General features: G+C 42.0%; 1 protein-coding gene across 1 annotated transcript; it reads right to left on the bottom strand.

The window, feature by feature from the left end:
- Positions 1–414: 414 nt before the first annotated feature.
- LOC117826716 (tripartite motif-containing protein 16-like) lies at positions 415–2,524 on the bottom strand. The gene has a single exon (XM_034702988.1). It carries the CDS (start codon positions 2,358–2,360, stop codon positions 672–674), a length of 1,689 nt encoding a protein of 562 aa, XP_034558879.1. The 5' UTR covers positions 2,361–2,524; the 3' UTR covers positions 415–671.
- Positions 2,525–19,178: the final 16,654 nt, after the last annotated feature.

Raw genomic sequence — 19,178 nt, 5'->3', positions numbered from 1 at the left:
ATTTCACAGTTAAAGAAAAGGCTGACTAATTACCAGCATATTACTAATTTAATTTGCAGGCTGCTATTTTTTCATGTATTTTCGTAATTAGTGCATAAATTCATAAAACCATCGCACTGTGACACCGTCCATAGAGCATACCAGAGACAAAAGCTGTATCAATATTGAAATAACAGAATAATATAGCACTATCTTAGCTTATTAGTGGTAGCAGTATCAGTGTACAATTTTCTAATTAAATGTATAATCAATTATCATTCATTTTATTAAAATAATATTATAGTCGTGTCATTTTAGCTTATCCAATTATGTTTGTAAATACAAAAGATTGTGTTCAATGGAAAAAAAGGGCTTTTTATCTTGAGTCCCAGACATTTCAAGATAAAACAGAATCATTACAAATAATCAACCACCTTTTAAAGAAAAACTACTTTATTTTTTCATTCCAAAAAATGTCAGTTCAGGAGAACAGAAAACATCATGAGCAGTGAAAGCCTCCGTGGCTAAACAGACACCGTAAGGGGGTGTTACTTCAGAAGATGTCAAAGTTTGATTGACAGCTGACAACAATCTGCTCTCAGCAACAAAACAGGAATATAAAAAAGTAAATAAATTAAAAATCAAGTAGAGGAATTTACCAGTTATCCTACTGTCTGTGAAATGACTTCTGTCTATTTCAGTTTACAAATCTCAGCTGTTGATCCAGAATACCAGTAAAACCTTAGACCAACATGCAGAGGCTGAGTGAATGTGGTCTGGACTCTGTGGAGGAGAGTCATGGTTTCAGAGATGCTGTAGAAGGACAGAATACCTGCTCTGTGATCCAGATACACTCCTACTCTGGAGGACTGAGGAGACATGACAAGACTACCAACATTGTTGTGCCAAAAGTTACAAATGTTTTTGTAACAATGTACCGCCCAAGACTTGTCATTCCTTCCAAATCCACATTCACCTGAGATCCCTTCTTTGCTGATATTCTTGTATGCGACCGCGACGTATACTCCTTTTCCTTTCCACTCCACCTCCCAGTAACAACGTCCAGTCAGACTCTCTCTACTCAGGACCTGACTCCAATCTGTGAATCTGTCTCGGTGATCAAAATAAGGCTGATGTTGTGTCATTAATGTTGCTTTTCTGTTCCCGTCAGATAATAACAGCTTTGTGTGTGCTGTGTTTGGATCCAGTGTGATGTCACGTGAGTATTTTATGAACTCATCCCTGGTCTCGGGCTCTGGTTCTGGTTGTGGCAATAAAACATCCACTTCAGTCACTGTCTGTGAGACGTTTGTCCAATTCTCTTTCAGAACCTCCAGGAGTTTATCTCTGAGTTCTGACACAGCCTTTGTCGCATCCTCAAAGTACCTTGGAGGACAGATCTTGTTGCTGATTGAGGATGAGTCTGTAGTTTCACTGAGTACTGACAGTAAGGGGTAGTCCTGTAGAAACTGGTTGTGGTCCTCTGTGTCGGACAGCTTCTGCCGCTCATCGTCTTTCCTCTTCAGCTCAGTGATCTCCTGCTCCAGCTTCTCCTGAAGCCCTTTGGCCCGACTCACTTCAGTTTTCTGCTGGGATCTGACCTGCTGCCTCACAAAATAGCGTCTTTTCTCCATGAGACGGATCAGCTCAATAAACATCTCCTCACTTTCTTCCACTGCTTTATCAGCGAAGCCGTTGATAGCTTCCACCTCCTGTTGAAGCAGCTTCACATCCTTCTCGTTGTCCTGGATTCTCTGCTGGATGATTGGTCGACTCCCCTCGAGCTCTCTCTGCCTCTCAGTCCTTTCTTCTTCAGCTGAGACTGTGTCGTGTCCTTTATGTTCGTCCACAGCACAAAGATAACAGATAGACAGCTGATCAGTACGGCAGAATATATTCCTCACCTCACTGTGACGGGCGCAGAAGTTATCCTGGAGCTTCTTGCAAGGCTCCATTAGCTTGTGTTTCTTGAAAGCAGGGGACTCATAATGAGCATGAAGGTCTTCCTCACAGTAGGAGACCAAGCACTGCTGACAGGATTTGTGGGCTTTCCGTTTTCTCCCGATGCAGACGTCACAGGCTACATCTTCAGGTCCAGCAAAGCAGTGATCAGCAGGAGCATCTTTTGGTCCAGTCTTCTTTAGGTCCTCCACTAGAAGTGATAATACCATGCTTTTCTCTAGGACAGGCCTCGGTGTGAAGGTCTGCTTACACTGAGGGCAGCTGTGTATTTTCCTCTTTTCCTCTTCATCCCAGTGGGCTTCAATGCAGCCCATGCAGTAGCTGTGTCCACATGGAATTGTTACTGGTTCCTTCAGTAAATAGGAGCAGATTGGACAAGAAATTTTCTCCCTGTCGAGCTGAACTCTTTTCTGCGACATATTGCCTGGTCCAAGTGGATAAGTTCCTTTTCTAATGCACAGAATGCTCTGCAGTGGGGTCGAAATGTGCTTCCTGGTATGTTTGTTCCAGTGAGGCTTGCCGCTCTCAGTGAAATGTGCTGGTTCTCTGCAGCACGAGGGACAGCCCACTTTAAAGCTGCATACCAGAGTGGGGGAGGAAGCAGGGAAACGCATCACTGGGCTGTAAGGGAGGGGCTTGAGCTGTGGAACACTCTGGAAGAAGGTGCTTTACTTGCTTACTGCTTTCCAACAGGAAGTGTGTTTGTATTTAAAGTCCGTTTTTTTAAGTTGCAAATTAATTTCATGCTATAATAAGATAAGTTGTACTGTTCTTTCTGTCTGTCTTTCAGACTTTTCCAAAAAGGGCTGCACACTGGAAACAATGCCCCTCGTAAAAAGCAAAAAAATCTGCCAATTGAACAAGTGCAAATTTGCTTGGTAAGATTTCTTAAAACAAGACGTAATATTTAGAAAACTGTGATCTTAAAATTAGCAGGGAAAAACTTATTTTAAGCAATATTTGACCAGTATTTTAAAGCTTAGTGTCTCAAAATAAGACAGGAATGATAACAATTAGTATTTTTTCATTCAAAAAAAAATTTCTGCACTAATAAACTTCATGTCAACTACTTCATTAGAGATATATTCACCTTAATCTGAGTTGTATTATAGCTGCACTTCTCTAGGTTTAAGACTATCTTGTACTTGAAATAAGATGACAAAGTTTAATTGTCTCATTTTGAGATATAATGTCTTCTCATAGTGAGCTGGATATACTAATATTCAGTCATGTTGTTTTTTAGGATAAGCCAGCTATGCTCTAAAGGAGGTGTTTCATTGTGTGCATGGAGTTTGAGGATGTATAATTTTATCTGATTTAGAAGAAACAGTGTCTGAAAACTGTAACCCACTCTTAAAAAAACAACTTGTCTTTCTTTCTTTCTTTCTTTCTTTCTTTCTTTCTTTCTTTCTTTCTTTCTTTCTTTCTTTCTTTCTTTCTTTCTTTCTTTCTTTCTTTTATCAATGGAGCTGTTTTCTGATAGATTCTCCAATAAAATACATTTACTTAAAGGCCCTGTGAGGAGTTTTGAACTGGCTGAGAAACAGACTGAAAATGATACTGATGCCTCTTTATGACCTTCAATAGCAAACAAGTCCATCAGCAGCAACACTGACACCTTCTCTGTTGTCATTTTTAATGCCTGAAACTGCCCTGAGGGGGTAGGTGTCAGACCAGATGATGGACATCTCGCTTCAGAAACAGCCTTTATTGGACTGTTTTCATGGAAAATCATCACATTGCCTGATAAAGTTGACTGTTGAACACAACAGGATGAGGCTTTTGTTGAAAACACTACTTTTGCATGTTTAGGACAAGAGATAAGAGGTATCACTCTGTCCACAAGGGGGCGGCAGAATCCATACAAAACAAAAGTTCCTCACAGCACCTTTAAATCAAGTAAAGTGTTTGTCTTAAATCAAGATTATCCGTCTTCTACAAATAAGATCTCAGCTTGAAAAATGTCTGAAATGTAAAATAAACCTTGTTTCTTCTAAATTACAACTCAAAACAAGATCATTTCAAGATTGTTTGACTGAACAAGATATTTAAGATGTCTTAAAACAAGTCTCTCTATCTTGCTCAAATGTTGCTTGTTAAGTACATTTAGATTTAAATCAAGTGGGAGATGACATTTTGACTAAAAATGAGACAATTTCACTTGGTAAGATTTTGAGCTTTTGCAGTGCACCTTTCTACCCCTCATAACAGGACTCTAAAATGACTCCAGAATTTGAGGAAATAGGCCAGTTTGTGAGTTTGCAAGTGCACAAGCTTTAAATGGACCTTCCCCAGTCTTGTGCATACCATCAGTTCATCAAATAAAAGCTCCATGGTTTACCACCCACCCTTATGTAGTTGTAAACTGAGAAAGACATGGACTGAAATGTTTTTATTCTTTAGTAAAGTGTAATTTTGTGCACTTTTTTTAAACAATGTATACATTCCTAAAACAATTCAGGAATTTAAAGAAAAGTTGCTTGATGTATTTGAGTGTGTGTCTTGTGAACATCAGGTATGTAGAATTTCAGATAAGTCACAACAGATTGATTTTTTTTTTAGAAACATAAGGTCCCAATCCAAATTCCACATGCTGTCTGATGAAAACCCAAGGTTTTTCACACACATCAAGACCAACATCTCAGGGATATCCTGACACTGACACAGACTCTTCTGCCATCACAGTCCGCCTCCCACTGGCAATTGCAAGGCTGCTCAGACAGTTTATTTGCATGCACTCATACTTTGTGACTGGTTTACACTTCACTAGCAAGGACCACACCACACACGGATATAAGCTGAACATTTAATGAATTAGTTGTGCGTGGTGTGCCCAGCAGAAGGAGACTCAGGATGGGGCTTCCGTCTCAGCGTTATCCTGCCGGAGCTGATCTTGACCCAGATTGTACCTGGAAGTAGACAGGGCATAGAAGGAGCGAGCACGAGTTGAGTAGGAGAGGACAAGGAAATAGGTTAAGTGCAGTAGAGTAAGGTGAGGGAGGGTGGGTTGAAGAATCACGGACAAGCAGTTGGAGTAGGCTGGCTACGTTAAAGAAGGCTTGTCAGGTGATTGAGGGTGTGGTTTAGGCGTGGTCCTGCTCCCGAATCTAAGTTAACACCTTAACTTCATTTGTTGATTTTTTTCCTGCCTCCATCTTGATTTGTTGGAATTCCCTTCACAGCCACAGAAAACTCTAACCTGAGTAAACCTGGAGAAGGCACTTGGTTGATGAATTACGCAAAGAGGGTTCATGTAAACCCCCCCTCTCCTCTTCTTTGTGTGGTGATGGTCAGTTCAGGCTGCACTAATTGTTCATTTTAAATGGCCGCTCATCTACATATGCGACCTGTTCTCAGTGCAGGTGTGGGCATTGGTATGTAAAGTGTGGGCTTGGGGGTGAGTGCTTGTTGTCCAAGCCACTTTGTGGATATGATGGCAGGCTGACGATGATGGTTTTGGTCATTCCCCTGACCTCAGAGCTGTCGTAACGCCTAAAGAAGAAGGAATCTTATCTGTACAGATTCATCCCTCTAATCTTCACTGATAGCGGGCCCACTTGGTCAATGGTGAAGTCCTGTTGGTTGAGTTGAAAGCTTCAAGTTAATGACCCTATCCCTGAAAGATTTCAAGCTCTCCTCCACCTCCCTTTTGTGTGGTGATTGTAGCTTTAGTCTACACTATAGCTCAGTTTGAGCTTGATTGGGCCATTTGCCTACCTTTTCAAACCTGTTTTCAGTGAAGGTGTGGATCTTGTGACGTGTGGGCTTTAGGGTGGGTGATCTGGGTTGTTGTTTCCGGTTTCCAACAGCTGCCAACTACCTTTGCAAGCCTCCCCAAGTGACATATAGGGAAAAAAAACATGGTTGCAGAATATAAGAACCTTACGACTAGAGAAACTTAATTGGTCTTTCAGAAATGATTGAATAGTTGAAACTTTTGATGGGAGAAAGCACTCAAAAGAGGGGAAGAAGGTGATCTAGACCCTGTTCTGCCAGTCTAGGCTGCATTTGTGGCTGTGACAGACTGACAGACAGAGTTGAGGTCATGCCTAATATTTGCAGTCACTCTCTTCTGCTGCTAGAAATTAGAGGTTAGTTGCTACAAGAAGATCGTCTCTCCCTCCTGCACTGTGACAAAGGGTGTGTTGGGATTACTTTGAGGTTTTGTGAAGGCTTCACCTGCAGTTTACAACACAAATAGCCAATCATAAGTTTAGGAAGTTAGTTTGATAACCTAAATGGTTCAATATCAAGACATGTATCGCATCATTCAATGAAGCCGGACATTTTTTGTTACCTCAGTTATGGTTATGTTAAGATTCAATAAAAATCAGGGGCAGAGCCAGACTTTTTGGCTGCAATCACCAAACTGGGGCACTGTCTTCTGTAGGGGTGGCCAGGCTTTGTTACCCCAAATCTATGAGTGTTTTCTCTGCTTATCACGTCTACTTTAACTTCTGTGATATAAAAGAATCCAAAAGACTGTTTCCTGTAGAGATGCATTTTAATGGGTTGACTCTGCAAGGACTCAAAAAAAAGATGCCACCGTTCAAAGTACCAACAAAAGAAAATGTCCCACATTGAAATGCACAGAGGCTATTAGCAGCCTATTGAAACTCAGCCCAAGTAGTTGATTTCAACATGAATGACTCTGACATGACAAAAAAGCAAATCATGGTTTAGGATTTCAGGGAGGCCACCCCATGCCTCTGCAGCTGATAATAATCGAGCAAATGTTGATCATTACCCTCATTTTGACAGTTTAACCATCGTGCAACTGGTAATGCTCAGTAACTAGCCCTCCTGTGATCAATAAGAGTTTCTTCATCCCCTCATGGTGAACTTCAGGATCATTAATCCATCCTGAGGTTTGGTTCCCTTACACATGTTAGTATAATGAAAGGGACTGCTGGGGTACTCATTGATCTGAAAACGTTTTTGACACAGTAAATCATAGTGTTGTAGTACTCAAGATTGGTCTTGGTCTTGAGACCACTTATTTAAGGTCTTGGTCTCTTCTTGGAATCGAGGGTACCAAGAGACACAAGGAGGACTTCAGGAACTTAAACTAATGCAGAATGTAAAGAGGTACCACACGAGGGAAATCTAAAACTGTATGACAGGAAATCAAACAACACAAAGGCAATCAAAACTAAACCAAAGAAACATATGACAGTCATCACACCATGAACTAAAATCAGACAAAGCACACCTTGGAGGAGGGTCATTAGAGCAGTATCATTCAAGAATTGCATCAGAGACCTGAGTGCTCCTGCATTAATGTTCATGATGAAGAGGCGAAAGGGCGCACTCTTGTGGTGGTCCTGTGGAAGTGGACAAAGTGATAATTTACAGACCTCCTTTACTTCCTAAGAGTCAAACAGGCCATGATCCACAGAACAAGCTGATGAGGAAAGTTTAAATCCTTTCAATTAAAAGAAAAATTGATGTCTTTATTTAGAACATGTGAAAAAGAAGAGGGAATGAATAGGAAGAAGTACAAACAGATGTAATCCCCCTTTATTCACGAGTTGTTTTCAGTCTTATATTGAATGCATTCATACAAAACAAATCTTCATATTTACCCACACATTCAAAGCAAACCCCTCATGATTATCACAGCTCTTCTTCCCCCTGTGCCTCATGAGTACTCTTAAAATTAAACTTCCTTCAGCTAGTTCAAAACGCTGCAGCTCGAGTATTGACTAAAACTAGGAAGAGGGAGCACATTTCTCCAGTGCTAGCTTCTCTACACTGGCTCCCAATAAAATGTAGAATAGAATTTAAAATCCTTCTTTTAACCTACAAAGCCCTTAAAAATCAGGCACCCTCGTATCTTAAAGAGCTCATAGTGCCCTATTACCCCTCTAGAACTCTACGCTCCCAGCATGCAGGCTTGCTAGTTGTACCTAAAATCTCTAAAAGTAGTATGGGAGGTAGAACCTTCAGTTATCAGGCCCCTCTGCTTTGGAATCATCTACCAGTCAGGGTCCGGGAGGCAGACACCCTCTCCACTTTTAAGAGTAGGCTTAAAACTTTCCTTTTTGATAAAGCTTATAGTTAGAGCTGGATCAGGCTTGGACCAGCTTTTGTCATGCTGCTATAGGCCTAGACTGCCGGGGGAACTGGCACACTGACACACTGGGATCCTAGCTCACCCCCTTCCCCCCAACCCCTTCATCTCTTACTTTAACTCTTCCTGTCCCATTAAAGTTACTAACCATAGTCCTTTCTGGAGTCCCTGAGCTCCATTGTCTCGTAGATTCCTCTGAGCTGCCATAGACGTCCTCCTGCTGCGGACGATCTGGACTCCAGCTGATACGGACGTGCTGGACTCCAGCGGCAACAGCTTCTACGACTCGTCTCATCACTATCACTTCTCTCTCTTGCTCCCCTCTATCTGTCTTTCCAGACCCAACTCGGTCGAGGCATGATGGCTGTCTAACATGAGTCTGGTCCTGCCTGAGGTTTCTGCCTGTTAAAAGGAAGTTTTTCCTCACCACTGTAACTAGCTAAATACTGCGATGTGCAATGCTCATGATGGATTAAGGTGGGGTCAGACTGAGTCTTACCCTGTCTTGGTGTTGGGTCTCTGTTCATAATTTGACATAGAGTGGTCTAGACCTGCTCTATTTGTAAAAGCGTCTTGAGATAACGTTTGTTGTGATTTGGCGCTATACAAATAAAGATTGAGATTGAGATGAGTTATAACCCCCCTCTCTTTGAATGTGGTCTCAGTCATGTCTTGGTCTCGGTTAATCTTGACTACAACACTAGTAAAACTCATGATTAAACAACTAACTGGACCGGTACAGGACATCAGTTTGAGTCTAGATGTTTGGACAGTACTTGTGGGGTCCACCAGAGGTCAGTGTTGGGACCATTACGCTCTACTAGTCAGGGGAAATTATGTAAAAGTTCTCAGTTATTAAACTTTGTACTCTTTGCTGATGACTCAAATATATCTGTTTCTGGTTCAGCTTTTTGACTTCATCACTTTAGAGATCTGTAAATTAAAAAGACGATTTGACAAAAACAAATGATCGTTTTTAATTTAACATTTAAATGAAACAAAAATCAGGGTATTTGGAAACAGTCAATCAAACAATAACAGGTACAGATAGAGGGTGTCAGCAGAGAAAGAGTACATGATCACACATTCCTTGGTGTGATAATGGATGAAAACCTCATTTATTTCAGTCCTGGCAAAGGCAAAGGACACTCTGGATCATAAATCCCTGCTCATTCTCCACAGTCCACTTACAGTGGGCAGCGAAAGTCTCCACACCCCTGTTAAAATGCCAGTTTTTGTGAGGTAAAAAAATGAGACAAAGGTAAATCATGTCAGAACTTTTTCCACCTTTAATATGACCTATAACATGAACAATTCAACTGAAAAAAATATTAAAATCTAAGAAATAAGATAATGTGGTTGCATAAAGGCTGATTTATACTTCTGCGTTGAATCAATGGCGTACCCTACGCCGGGGTCCGCGTAGCTCCCGTACCTACGCCGAGGCCTACGCACGTAGCTGATGTGCACCTCCTCCAAAATGTAACTCCCCGTAGAGCCGATGCGGACCGCAAGCTCTGTGATTGATCCGCTCGGGGGGAAATGGTACCAACATATTCACATGTTTTCAACTCGCTATAAGTTCCTCTGCTGCTTCATCACTCTGTCTGGTGTCTCCTTTGTCCACGCTGTCACTTCTGTGTAATGTTTATGCAGCCTAGAGAAAAAAGTAGCACTTTTTGTCTTTCCCGCATCCCGGATCCCGGACATCGGCCGCACATCGGCCGCACATCGGCCGTGTATTTCATCTCCTCCTCTCTATTCTTCATGTAATCATGTCTGTATGATAAACAGCAACATGTATCAGCTGTAGATTAACATAACACGCTCTGAAACTCTGTGGAAAAGTAAACAGAGATCGTAGCTGGACCGGAAGCAGGCGGCTGGCTATCAGAGAGACCTCACTGCCCTCAGGTGTTTCGGCGGAGAATTGCTGCGCGACACAGACACACCGACGCACAAGTATGTGGGGCTCATGTCCGCGTCATCCCTTGCTGCGTAGGGGAGACGCAGAAGTATAAATCAGCCTTAAGTGTACACACCCTTTAACTAATAATTGTTTGAAGCACCTTTTGATTTTATTACAGCACTCTGTTTTTTTTGTAGGAGTCTATCAGCATGGCACATCTTGACGTGGTGATATTTGCTCATTCTTCTTTACAAAAAAGCTCCAAATCCATCAGATAGTGAGGGCATCTCCTGTGCACAGCCCTCTTCAGACCACCCCACAAATATTCAATTGGATTCAGGTCTGGACTCTGGCTGGGCCATTCCAAAACTTAAATTTTCTTCTGGTGAAGCCATGCTTTTGTTGATTTGGATGTATGCTTTGGTTTGTTGTCGTGTTGAAAGGTGAAATTCCTCTTCATCTTCATCTTTCTAACGGAGGTCTGGAGGTTTTGTGTTAAACTGACTGGTGTTTGAAACTGTTCATACTTCCCTCCACCTTGACTAAGGCCCTGGTTCCAGCTGAAGAAAAACAGGCCCAAAGCATGATGCTGCCCCCACCATGCCTCTCTGTGGGTCTGGTGTTCTTTATGTGATGTGCAGTGTTGTTTTTGTTTATGACAACATACCTTTTGAAATTATGGCCGAAAAATTCCACCTTGGTTTCATCAGACCATAAAACATTTGATGCTTTTGGGAGACTTCATGTGTGTTTTTGAAACATTTTGCCGGGCTTGCATGTTTTTCTTTGTAAGAAAAGTCTTCCGTCTTGCCCCCCTACCCATAGCTGAAACATATGAAGAATAGGAGAGATGTTGTCACATGTAGTACACAGACAGTACAGGTCAGATATCCCTGCAGCTCCTTTAATGTTGCTATAGGTCTCTTGGAAGCCTCCCTGAATAGTTTTCTTCTGGTCTTTTCATCAGTTTTGGAGGGATGTCCAGTTCTTGGTGATGTCACTGTTGTTCCATATTTTCTCCACTTGATGATGACGGTCTTCACTGTGGTCCATGGTAGATCTAATGTGTTTAATAACATGTTTGTCCCCTTCTCCTGACTGATACCTTTCAACAATGAGATCCCTCTGATGCTTTGGAAGCTCTCTGTGGACCATGGCTTTTGCTGTAAGATGTAACTGAGGACATGTCAGGAAAATCCTCCTAGAACAGCTGATCTATATTGGGATTAATCAAAGTCACTTTAAATGATGACAGGTGGATACTGACTACTATTTGTCATGGGTTTGAATGTGATTGGTTGATTCTGAACACAACCACATCCCCAGTTATTAGAGGGTGTGTACACTTATGCAACCACATTATTTTAGTTTCTTATTTTTTATTCTTCCCCCTAAAATAATTGTTCATGTTATAGGTCACATTAAAGGCGGAAAAAGTTCTGACATGATTTACCTTTGTCTAATTTTTTACCTCACAAAACCTGGCATTTTAACAGGGGTGTGGAGACTTTCACTATCCACTGTACTTCACCATATCTCAGTTACTGTACTGAGGTTTGAGGATACACATATAAAAGCTCTCTGCAGCCGCTTTCAGTACTGAAGAAAAAAGCCACGAGAGTAGTACACAATGTGGATTTCAGTGAAGTACTCTGCAAAATTAACATATAGAGCAAGGAACAATCTGCTGCCAGGACACATTCAAAGAGGGGGGGGGGGTGGAGTTGAATTTAAAGACTACTCATGAGGCACAGGGAGGTAGAAGGGCTGTGATATTCATGAGGGGTTTGCTTACATATGAAGATTTGTTTTGTGTGAATGCATTTAAGTAATGACAGAAAACTCTGGAATAAAGGGGGATTACATCAGTTTTTACTTCTTCCTACTCCTTCCTTCTTCTTTTTCACATGTTCTCAATAAAGACTTAAATTATTCTTTCAATTTAAAGGATGATAGTTGATTTAAACTTGCCTCATCAGCTTGCTCTGTGGACTTTCAGTAGGCAAAGGGTGTCTGTAAATTATCACTTATACACTTCCACAGGATCGCCACAAGAGTGCGCCCTTTCGCCTCCCTTTCGCCTCCCTTTCGCCTCCCTTTCGCCTCCCTTTCGCCTCCCTTTCGCCTCCCTTTCGCCTCCCTTTCGCCTCCCTTTCGCCTCCCTTTCGCCTCCCTTTCGCCTCCCTTTTGCCTCCCTTTCGCCTCCCTTTCGCCTCCCTTCATCAGGAACACTGATGCTTGCAAGAGCACTTAGGTGTCTGATGCAATTGTTTGACGATACTGCTCTGCTGAGAGCTCTGTGTTTTCCAAATCCGACATCTCCTCTCTATTCTTCCCTGTAATCATTGGTGTATGATAAACAGAAACATGTATAAGCTGTAAATTAACATAATACGCTCTGAATCTCTGTGAAAAAGGAAACACAGAACGTAGCGGGGTCGGAAACAGACGACCCGACCGTCGGGGACCACACTGCCCTCTAGTGTTTCGACAGAGTATTGCTGTCGAACACGGACACATTGACGCACGAGTATGTAGAGTTCACGTCTGCGTCGATCACTGCTGCGTAGGGTTGACGCAAAGTATAAACCAGGCCTTACTTTGACTCTCCTCTGCTGGGCCACACCCACTCCCTCTCAAAAACCGAACTGCTCTTCATTCAGCCTGTCTTGAACACATCATATCTTTCTACCTTCAAGTGTTCTAGTAATTGTGTCACACCTACAGGGTTTTCCAGTTTCTTGTGTTTTGTGAGTCACACCATGTGACAGTGTTTACAGTGTGAGGAGCTTTGCTTTAAGAACCACAACATGAATCCTTTCATTCTGACTTACAGTAGAGAAATGAGCGAGAGGAAGCCAAATCTGTCGAGCAAACAATGACAGGTTTTGCTTAGAATCATCGTCTGCATTTTGATGGCATACAAGTCACTCATAATCTCTCTCTATCCTCAATCCAAAGACCTCAAACCCACAGAGCTGAAGAACAAATCTCTCTTTGCTTCACTACCAATGCCAGGACAATGTTTTCCAACAGCCTTTCATTGTTTGTTTACATCCTGCCAATTTGCTGTGTTAACGCTAATCTCTCTGCTGTCTTTTCTTATACCCAGATGTCAGTGAGTTTAAGGCAGTCTGACGCATCGAATTCTGCCTTCTTATTTTAGGACAGGTGTTGGCGGCCAGCCTCCAGTCCTGCCAGAGTGTGGACTGAAACCGGAGCTGCTCACAGACACGCTGCTGTGTTTATAGCCTCATCAGATGCATCTCTGCATCTCTAAACTCAGTGAAGGAAGAGGCTTTAGCGGAATTAACTCTGAGGAGGAATAATCTCCCAACAATTTTATACTGATCAGTGAAGGATTTTTACACCATGACTCAAATAAGTCATCTTCAAATAGAGGAAGAATGCAACTTGGATCTCATTCTGAATACATTTGCATTATGAATTGCTTTGCCAACATGGACGTCAACTTTAACAAGAGAAAGATCATTTCACGCCGGGAATCCTTACTGTAATCATGCTAATTTATTCACTTCACTTACAGTAGATTAGCTAAGCATTTTTATAGTCTGATACTCTATTTCAGCAAGCCTCCTTTTCCTCATGCAATGCAAAACCATGTGAAGGAGAATGTAAAGCTTTGCATTGGGACCTGCTCACCATGTCGAGGTTCCAATATACAGTATATCTAATATAACCTAATCAATCAATCAATCAATCAATCAATCAATCAATCAATCAATATTTTTTTGTACAGCACCAAATCGCAACAAACGTTATCTCAAGACACTTTTACAAACAGAGTAGGTCTAGACCACTCTATGTTAGATTGTTAACAGAGACCCAACACCAAGACAGGATAAGTCTCAGTCTGATCTCATCTTAATCCACCATGAGCAGAGCACTTTGCAGCATTTAGCAAGTTACAGTGGCAAGGACAAACTTTCTTTAACAGGCAGAAACCTCCAGCAGGACCAGACTCATGTTAGACACACATCTGCCTCGCATCCTTCCCTCCCTCCACTGGCTCCTTGTTCATTTTAGGATTCATTTAAAGATTTTATTGCTTGTTTTTAAATCTTTAAATGGATTAGCACCTCAGTACACCTCTGAATTCCTGCAAGGCTACACCCCTGCAAGGTCTTCTGATCAGCTGCTTCTTGTGGTTCCTAAGACCGGGCTGACAACCAGGGGTGGCTGCGCCTTCTCAGCAGTGGCCCCCAAACTGTGGAACGAGCTGCCCTCTCATGTTAGACTAGGCGTTTTTCGACCCGAGGAACTTTACCCCGGAACTAGGGACTTTACCTTTGAACTACGTGCTTTTCGACTGGAGGACCCAGTGTCTTTTTTCCGTTGGAGTGGCTGCTTGTTGCAGCAGCTCTCTCTTTGTTGTTCTTTTTTCGACTTTTTTTCATATCTGTTTAGCTCTCTTTGTATTTGGAGCCTGTCAGGACTTTTAATGACTCATTTGTTGGCCATAGACACCAAACTGGCTACGTTTGCAGTGGTGTTTTTAATATTTTTGTTCCCGTGTGTGTCCATGGTAACATTGTTTACATACGAGATCAGCTGTTAGCAGACCGTAGCATGTCGATGCTAAACGATGCTAGGCACGATGTTCCCTGTGAGCTGAGGAAAAGGAGGTAAGGACTAAAGGTACTGAAGTGCAAGCTAAGAAAAGACGACATGGACCTGTCCTTCCACCCACCGTTATGGGGAATGTAAGATCTATCTAGGATAAGGTGGACGAGCTAACCCAGCACCAGAGGGAATACTGGCAGAGTAGCATCATGCTAACAGAGCTAACACCGGACATGAACGCCACATTGGAAGGATTTCACCTGCTGTGGGCGGACAGGATACAGGAGAGCAAGACTGAACTAACTGGGGAAGAAGGCCAGCTCAGTCCTGTACCCTGTGGAGGTGGTGGCTGACAGGAGGATTATGGCCAAGCTGTCGTCTTTGATGAACATTTCTGTTCTTATATATTCTTGTTAAATTCTTGTACTGTACACCTTCTTGTTTGCTGCTGTAACTCCATGAATTTCCCCGTTTTGGGACGAATAAAGGAGTATCTTATCTTATCTTATCTTATCTTAAATTTACTTCAGAGATAGTTAATCTCCCCCTGAAAAGCCCCTGCTAGGGGCGTAGTATTTAGGCATTTTTTGACCGGAGGAACTTTACCCCTGAACTACGTGCGTTTCAACCGACCAACCCAGGGCGAACAAGTAGTTCAGGGGTAGATAATCTCCCCCTGAAAAGCCCCTGCTAGGGGGATAGTGCTTTTCAAAGGTTCCGGGGCTTTCAAGGGGCAGGGCATGCAATGCTGAACGTGTCTGATTGGTAGATTAACCACAGTGTTTTTATTCCGCCCTCCGTCCACAATAACATCACACACATCTGTGATTCACTTGATTTCTCTTTCTTTCATTAGTTTTTATTTGTTCTATCTTTTTTGTATGTGTGTGTACTTTTCAAAAGAAGAAGCTGTGATTCTCTTGATTTAGCAGCTTGTAACAGTAGTCTTCTCTCAGCCCACTACGCTCTCTGTTTACTTTTCCACAGAGATTCAGAGCGTGTTAAGTTAATCTACAGCTGATACATGTTGCTGTTTATCATACAGACATGATTACATGAAGAATAGAGAGGAGGAGATGAAATACACGGCCGATGTGCGGCCGATGTCCGGGATCCCAGAAGTGTTGTAAATGCGGGAAAGACAAAGCCGCCGAGCGGACCAATCACAGAGCTTGCGGTCCGCGTCGTCTCTACGTGGAGTTACATTTTGGAGGAGGTGCATGTCAGCTACGTGCGTAGGCCACGGCGTAGGTACGGGAGCTACGCGGACCCCCGGTGTAGGGTACGCAACGCAGAAGTATAAATCAGCCTTTAATTGGACTTGTGTAGGAGTTGAGGTGTTTCAAAGTTTGTACTTGACCTTTAGCTACTGCATCTCAGTGAGGTTATTTTTGTTCCTCAGTGTTCAATCATTATCTGTCCAGCGGCTTTACACAAATAAAGTAGCAGTGTCTGTCTGAGCTACTGATAATAACAAAGTGTGATAATATTGGGCTCCTCCATTCAACCCTTTATGTCAACTGAGGAGCAAACTGATGAATTACAGGGACATTTCATCATTTTTTAAGGGGGCTGCACCATTTTTCAAGACTTTGGGTGTCAGTGATGTGATTCTTGAATCATTTTGGAGTTGGTTCAGTAGACTTCCGTGGTGGGAAATATCTTAAATCACAGTCTCACCTGTGTCTGATTACCCTCACCTTCCCTGGTGTGTTTAGTCTTCGTCTTCCTGTTCCTTCGGCTCCTCGTGTGAATGTGTTTTTGATTCTCTGAGGCTCTACTTTTGTAGAGGCACATTTTGTGAAAAACATTGTTTTGTAAATATGCTGAAAAAACAGAATGGCTTTGCTGCTGCATGCATCTTTGCTTATTCGTGTTAGTATTTAGAAGAAGAGGAGGACATGTTTAGGACAATGTCGTCTTTTAATCCCAGCTCTGTTGAATTAATGTTTGTATAAAGTACTCTTAGGTATAAACTATTTTTGAGTTGGTTCAGTAGATTGACTCAGGACGGCTGTTAAATAGCTATTAGAGCTGCAATGTAATCCTTTGAGGCAATCACGGGGGAGCAAAGTAAGTCCACTTAAAGTGTGATTCTTTGCCATCGACAGGCCCTAATTGTCTTTTTAAGAGGCTTCCAAAATTACAGAATGGATCCCAGCAGAGATATATCTTTTAAAGGAAAAATAAAGGCTGTTTTTAAAACAAGGAACAGCTGTAACAACTTAAAGCTACATGAAAACAGTAAACTCAAATATCATGATACTTGAGGTTGTGAGTTAGTTCTCTTCCACTGCCTCTTATTGGTTAATCTATTGTGATTTTATATTTTATAGCCCCAAATCAAATCAAATCACAACAAACTGAAGACTCTTTCCAAACAGAGTCGGTCTAGACCGTACTCTATGTTCTATTATTAACAAAGACCCAACATCAAGACAGGATAAGATCCAGTCCCATCTTACAGACAGGACTCAGTCTGATCTCATCTTAATCCACCATGAGCAGAGCACTTTAGCAAGTTACAGTGGCAAGGACAAACTTCCTTTAACAGGCAGAAACCTCCAGCAGGACCAGACTCATGTTAGACACACATCTTCTGAGACCGTGTTGGAGAGAGGGATAGAGGGAGATGAAAAGAGAGAGAGATGATAGTGGTGAGACGGATAGTAGTAGTTGTAGCAGCTGGACTCTGGAACGTCCACAGCAGCAGAGATCCAGAGGAACCTACGAGACAAGGGAGCTCAGGGACTCCAGAAAGGTCTATGGTTAGTAACTAAAAAACACAAAGTGAAGTTCATGATGAAGACCAGAATCACGTAAAGTGTAAATCATTCAGGTCAAAGGGTGTTTGGTGGGTTTGAAGAGAGTAATGAACACTGCTTTTATTATATCTACATACAACACATTCACCATCTTGGACCCTTTTCACAAAACAGCCAACTGCAAGAAACGTAGGTGTTCAGTTTGATTCTGATGATGAAATTAAATCAATCTCATCATTTAAAGGTTCATGCAGGGTTGTTTATGCCTTTGTTTTTTCCTTGTTGAATTTCTATAATACTCTTTATTCAGGTATAATAAAGGGATCTGTCATAGCCTCCAATCAGTTTGAAATGCTGTAACCTGACTGATCAATGGTTCAAGAAAAGCAGATGACATAACCTCAATCCTGACCTCTTTTTTTGCCTTCCTGTCCATTTTCATAATGATTTCTTAATCGTTTTAATGTAAAGATTTTTTGGGATGCAGCATAAAACATGTAAACTGAGCATCGCGTTAGTTCAGTCAGGCTCAGCTCAACTGATTCATCTACACATCCAATTGGCAAACAGCAAAACGTGCATTCTATTTAAACTTCTTAAGCCTGCCTTCTCTTCCTGCAGAATGCTTTACATATGTAGTGTCATATGTATTCTCACTGATGCTTGCTCTGTTCTGTACTTCTTTGCTGCTGCTCTCCCTGCCTTGGCTTTTCGTGTATGCACAAAAAAAGGGGGTGAGGTGTGCTCTTTCTGGCCTCCCTCAGGCTTTAGCATTCCACTTCGGCACATGGAAGAGCAGGGAGCTCCAAGAATAGAGCCATACCGCCAAATCTAACTTATTGCATGCAGATGATTCTTTAGACGAGAGTGGTCCTGACTGAATTACCTTTAGTTAAGAGGATTTTTTGCAATGAAACATAATGTGAAGCTGTTAGATCTAGTTTGCAGATCATTACCGCTTAATTTTGCCCTCACAGGTTGCATATTCCCAAATGAATATCTTCAGTTTATTTTGCACACAGTGAAACCAGGGCCAGGGCGTCTTTCAGAGCATAAAAACGTGAAGACAAAAGTGAGCACACTGCTCAGAGTTAATAGAGACCCCACAGCTCATTTTGTGTGGCCTTGCTTTTGAATCGCCTGTCTTTGTTTTCAATAATCATCAGAGGATTCTGAATAAACAGAGCTGCAGGCTTCTCTCCAAATCCTCATGTAGTCAGCCTCTTCATCCCTTTTGTTAAGAACTCCAGGGACCTAAATTAAATGCCCTACTTTTTCTTTTACTTTCTTGCAACATTTAAACGACATACAAAAGGTATTTATCCATCAGTATGCATTCATTGTATAATGAGGTAATGCAACAACTCTGGACTGCCCTCAAGCTACGGCTAATCCCCTCAGAGATTCACTGTCTGAGAGAGTTTTTCTGACTCTTATAATTTTTTGATTAACAGTGTCCCAACTAAGCAGCAGCCCCCGGTCTTAAAATATGAAGCCCAGGCGGGAGTGCTAAAAACTGCAGTTCATCGAGTGTCCACTAGAGGCTGTCTGCAGAAACACACCCATTCAAAAAAGACAATCTTTACAGCAGAAATAAACATGTTTACAGCCTGGTACAAAAAACGGCTTCGGTCTCAATAGGTAATTTCTCTCTCTGCACACACTGTACAGGGTGAATTTATTATAACTCGTTATTTTTGAAGATATTAAACTTACGAGTTTTGCCCAAATAAGAGCATGCCTGACTTCATTGACAGGCGGGCACCCTGTAGCGAAAAGGCTAAAAGCCCACCTCTTTACCTCACGCTAGCTAAGACGCAGTTAGCTTGAGTTCCGGCGATCGGCTTCTGGGTGACGTCAAGGATACTACATCCATTTATTATACAGTCTTTGATCCAAATCTAAA

This window comes from Notolabrus celidotus, chromosome 15 (assembly GCF_009762535.1).
Source record: "Notolabrus celidotus isolate fNotCel1 chromosome 15, fNotCel1.pri, whole genome shotgun sequence".
Taxonomy (NCBI): Eukaryota; Metazoa; Chordata; class Actinopteri; order Labriformes; family Labridae; genus Notolabrus; species Notolabrus celidotus.
The sequence above is the reverse complement of the archived record's forward strand: the minus strand, read 5'-3'. Positions and strand labels throughout refer to the sequence as shown.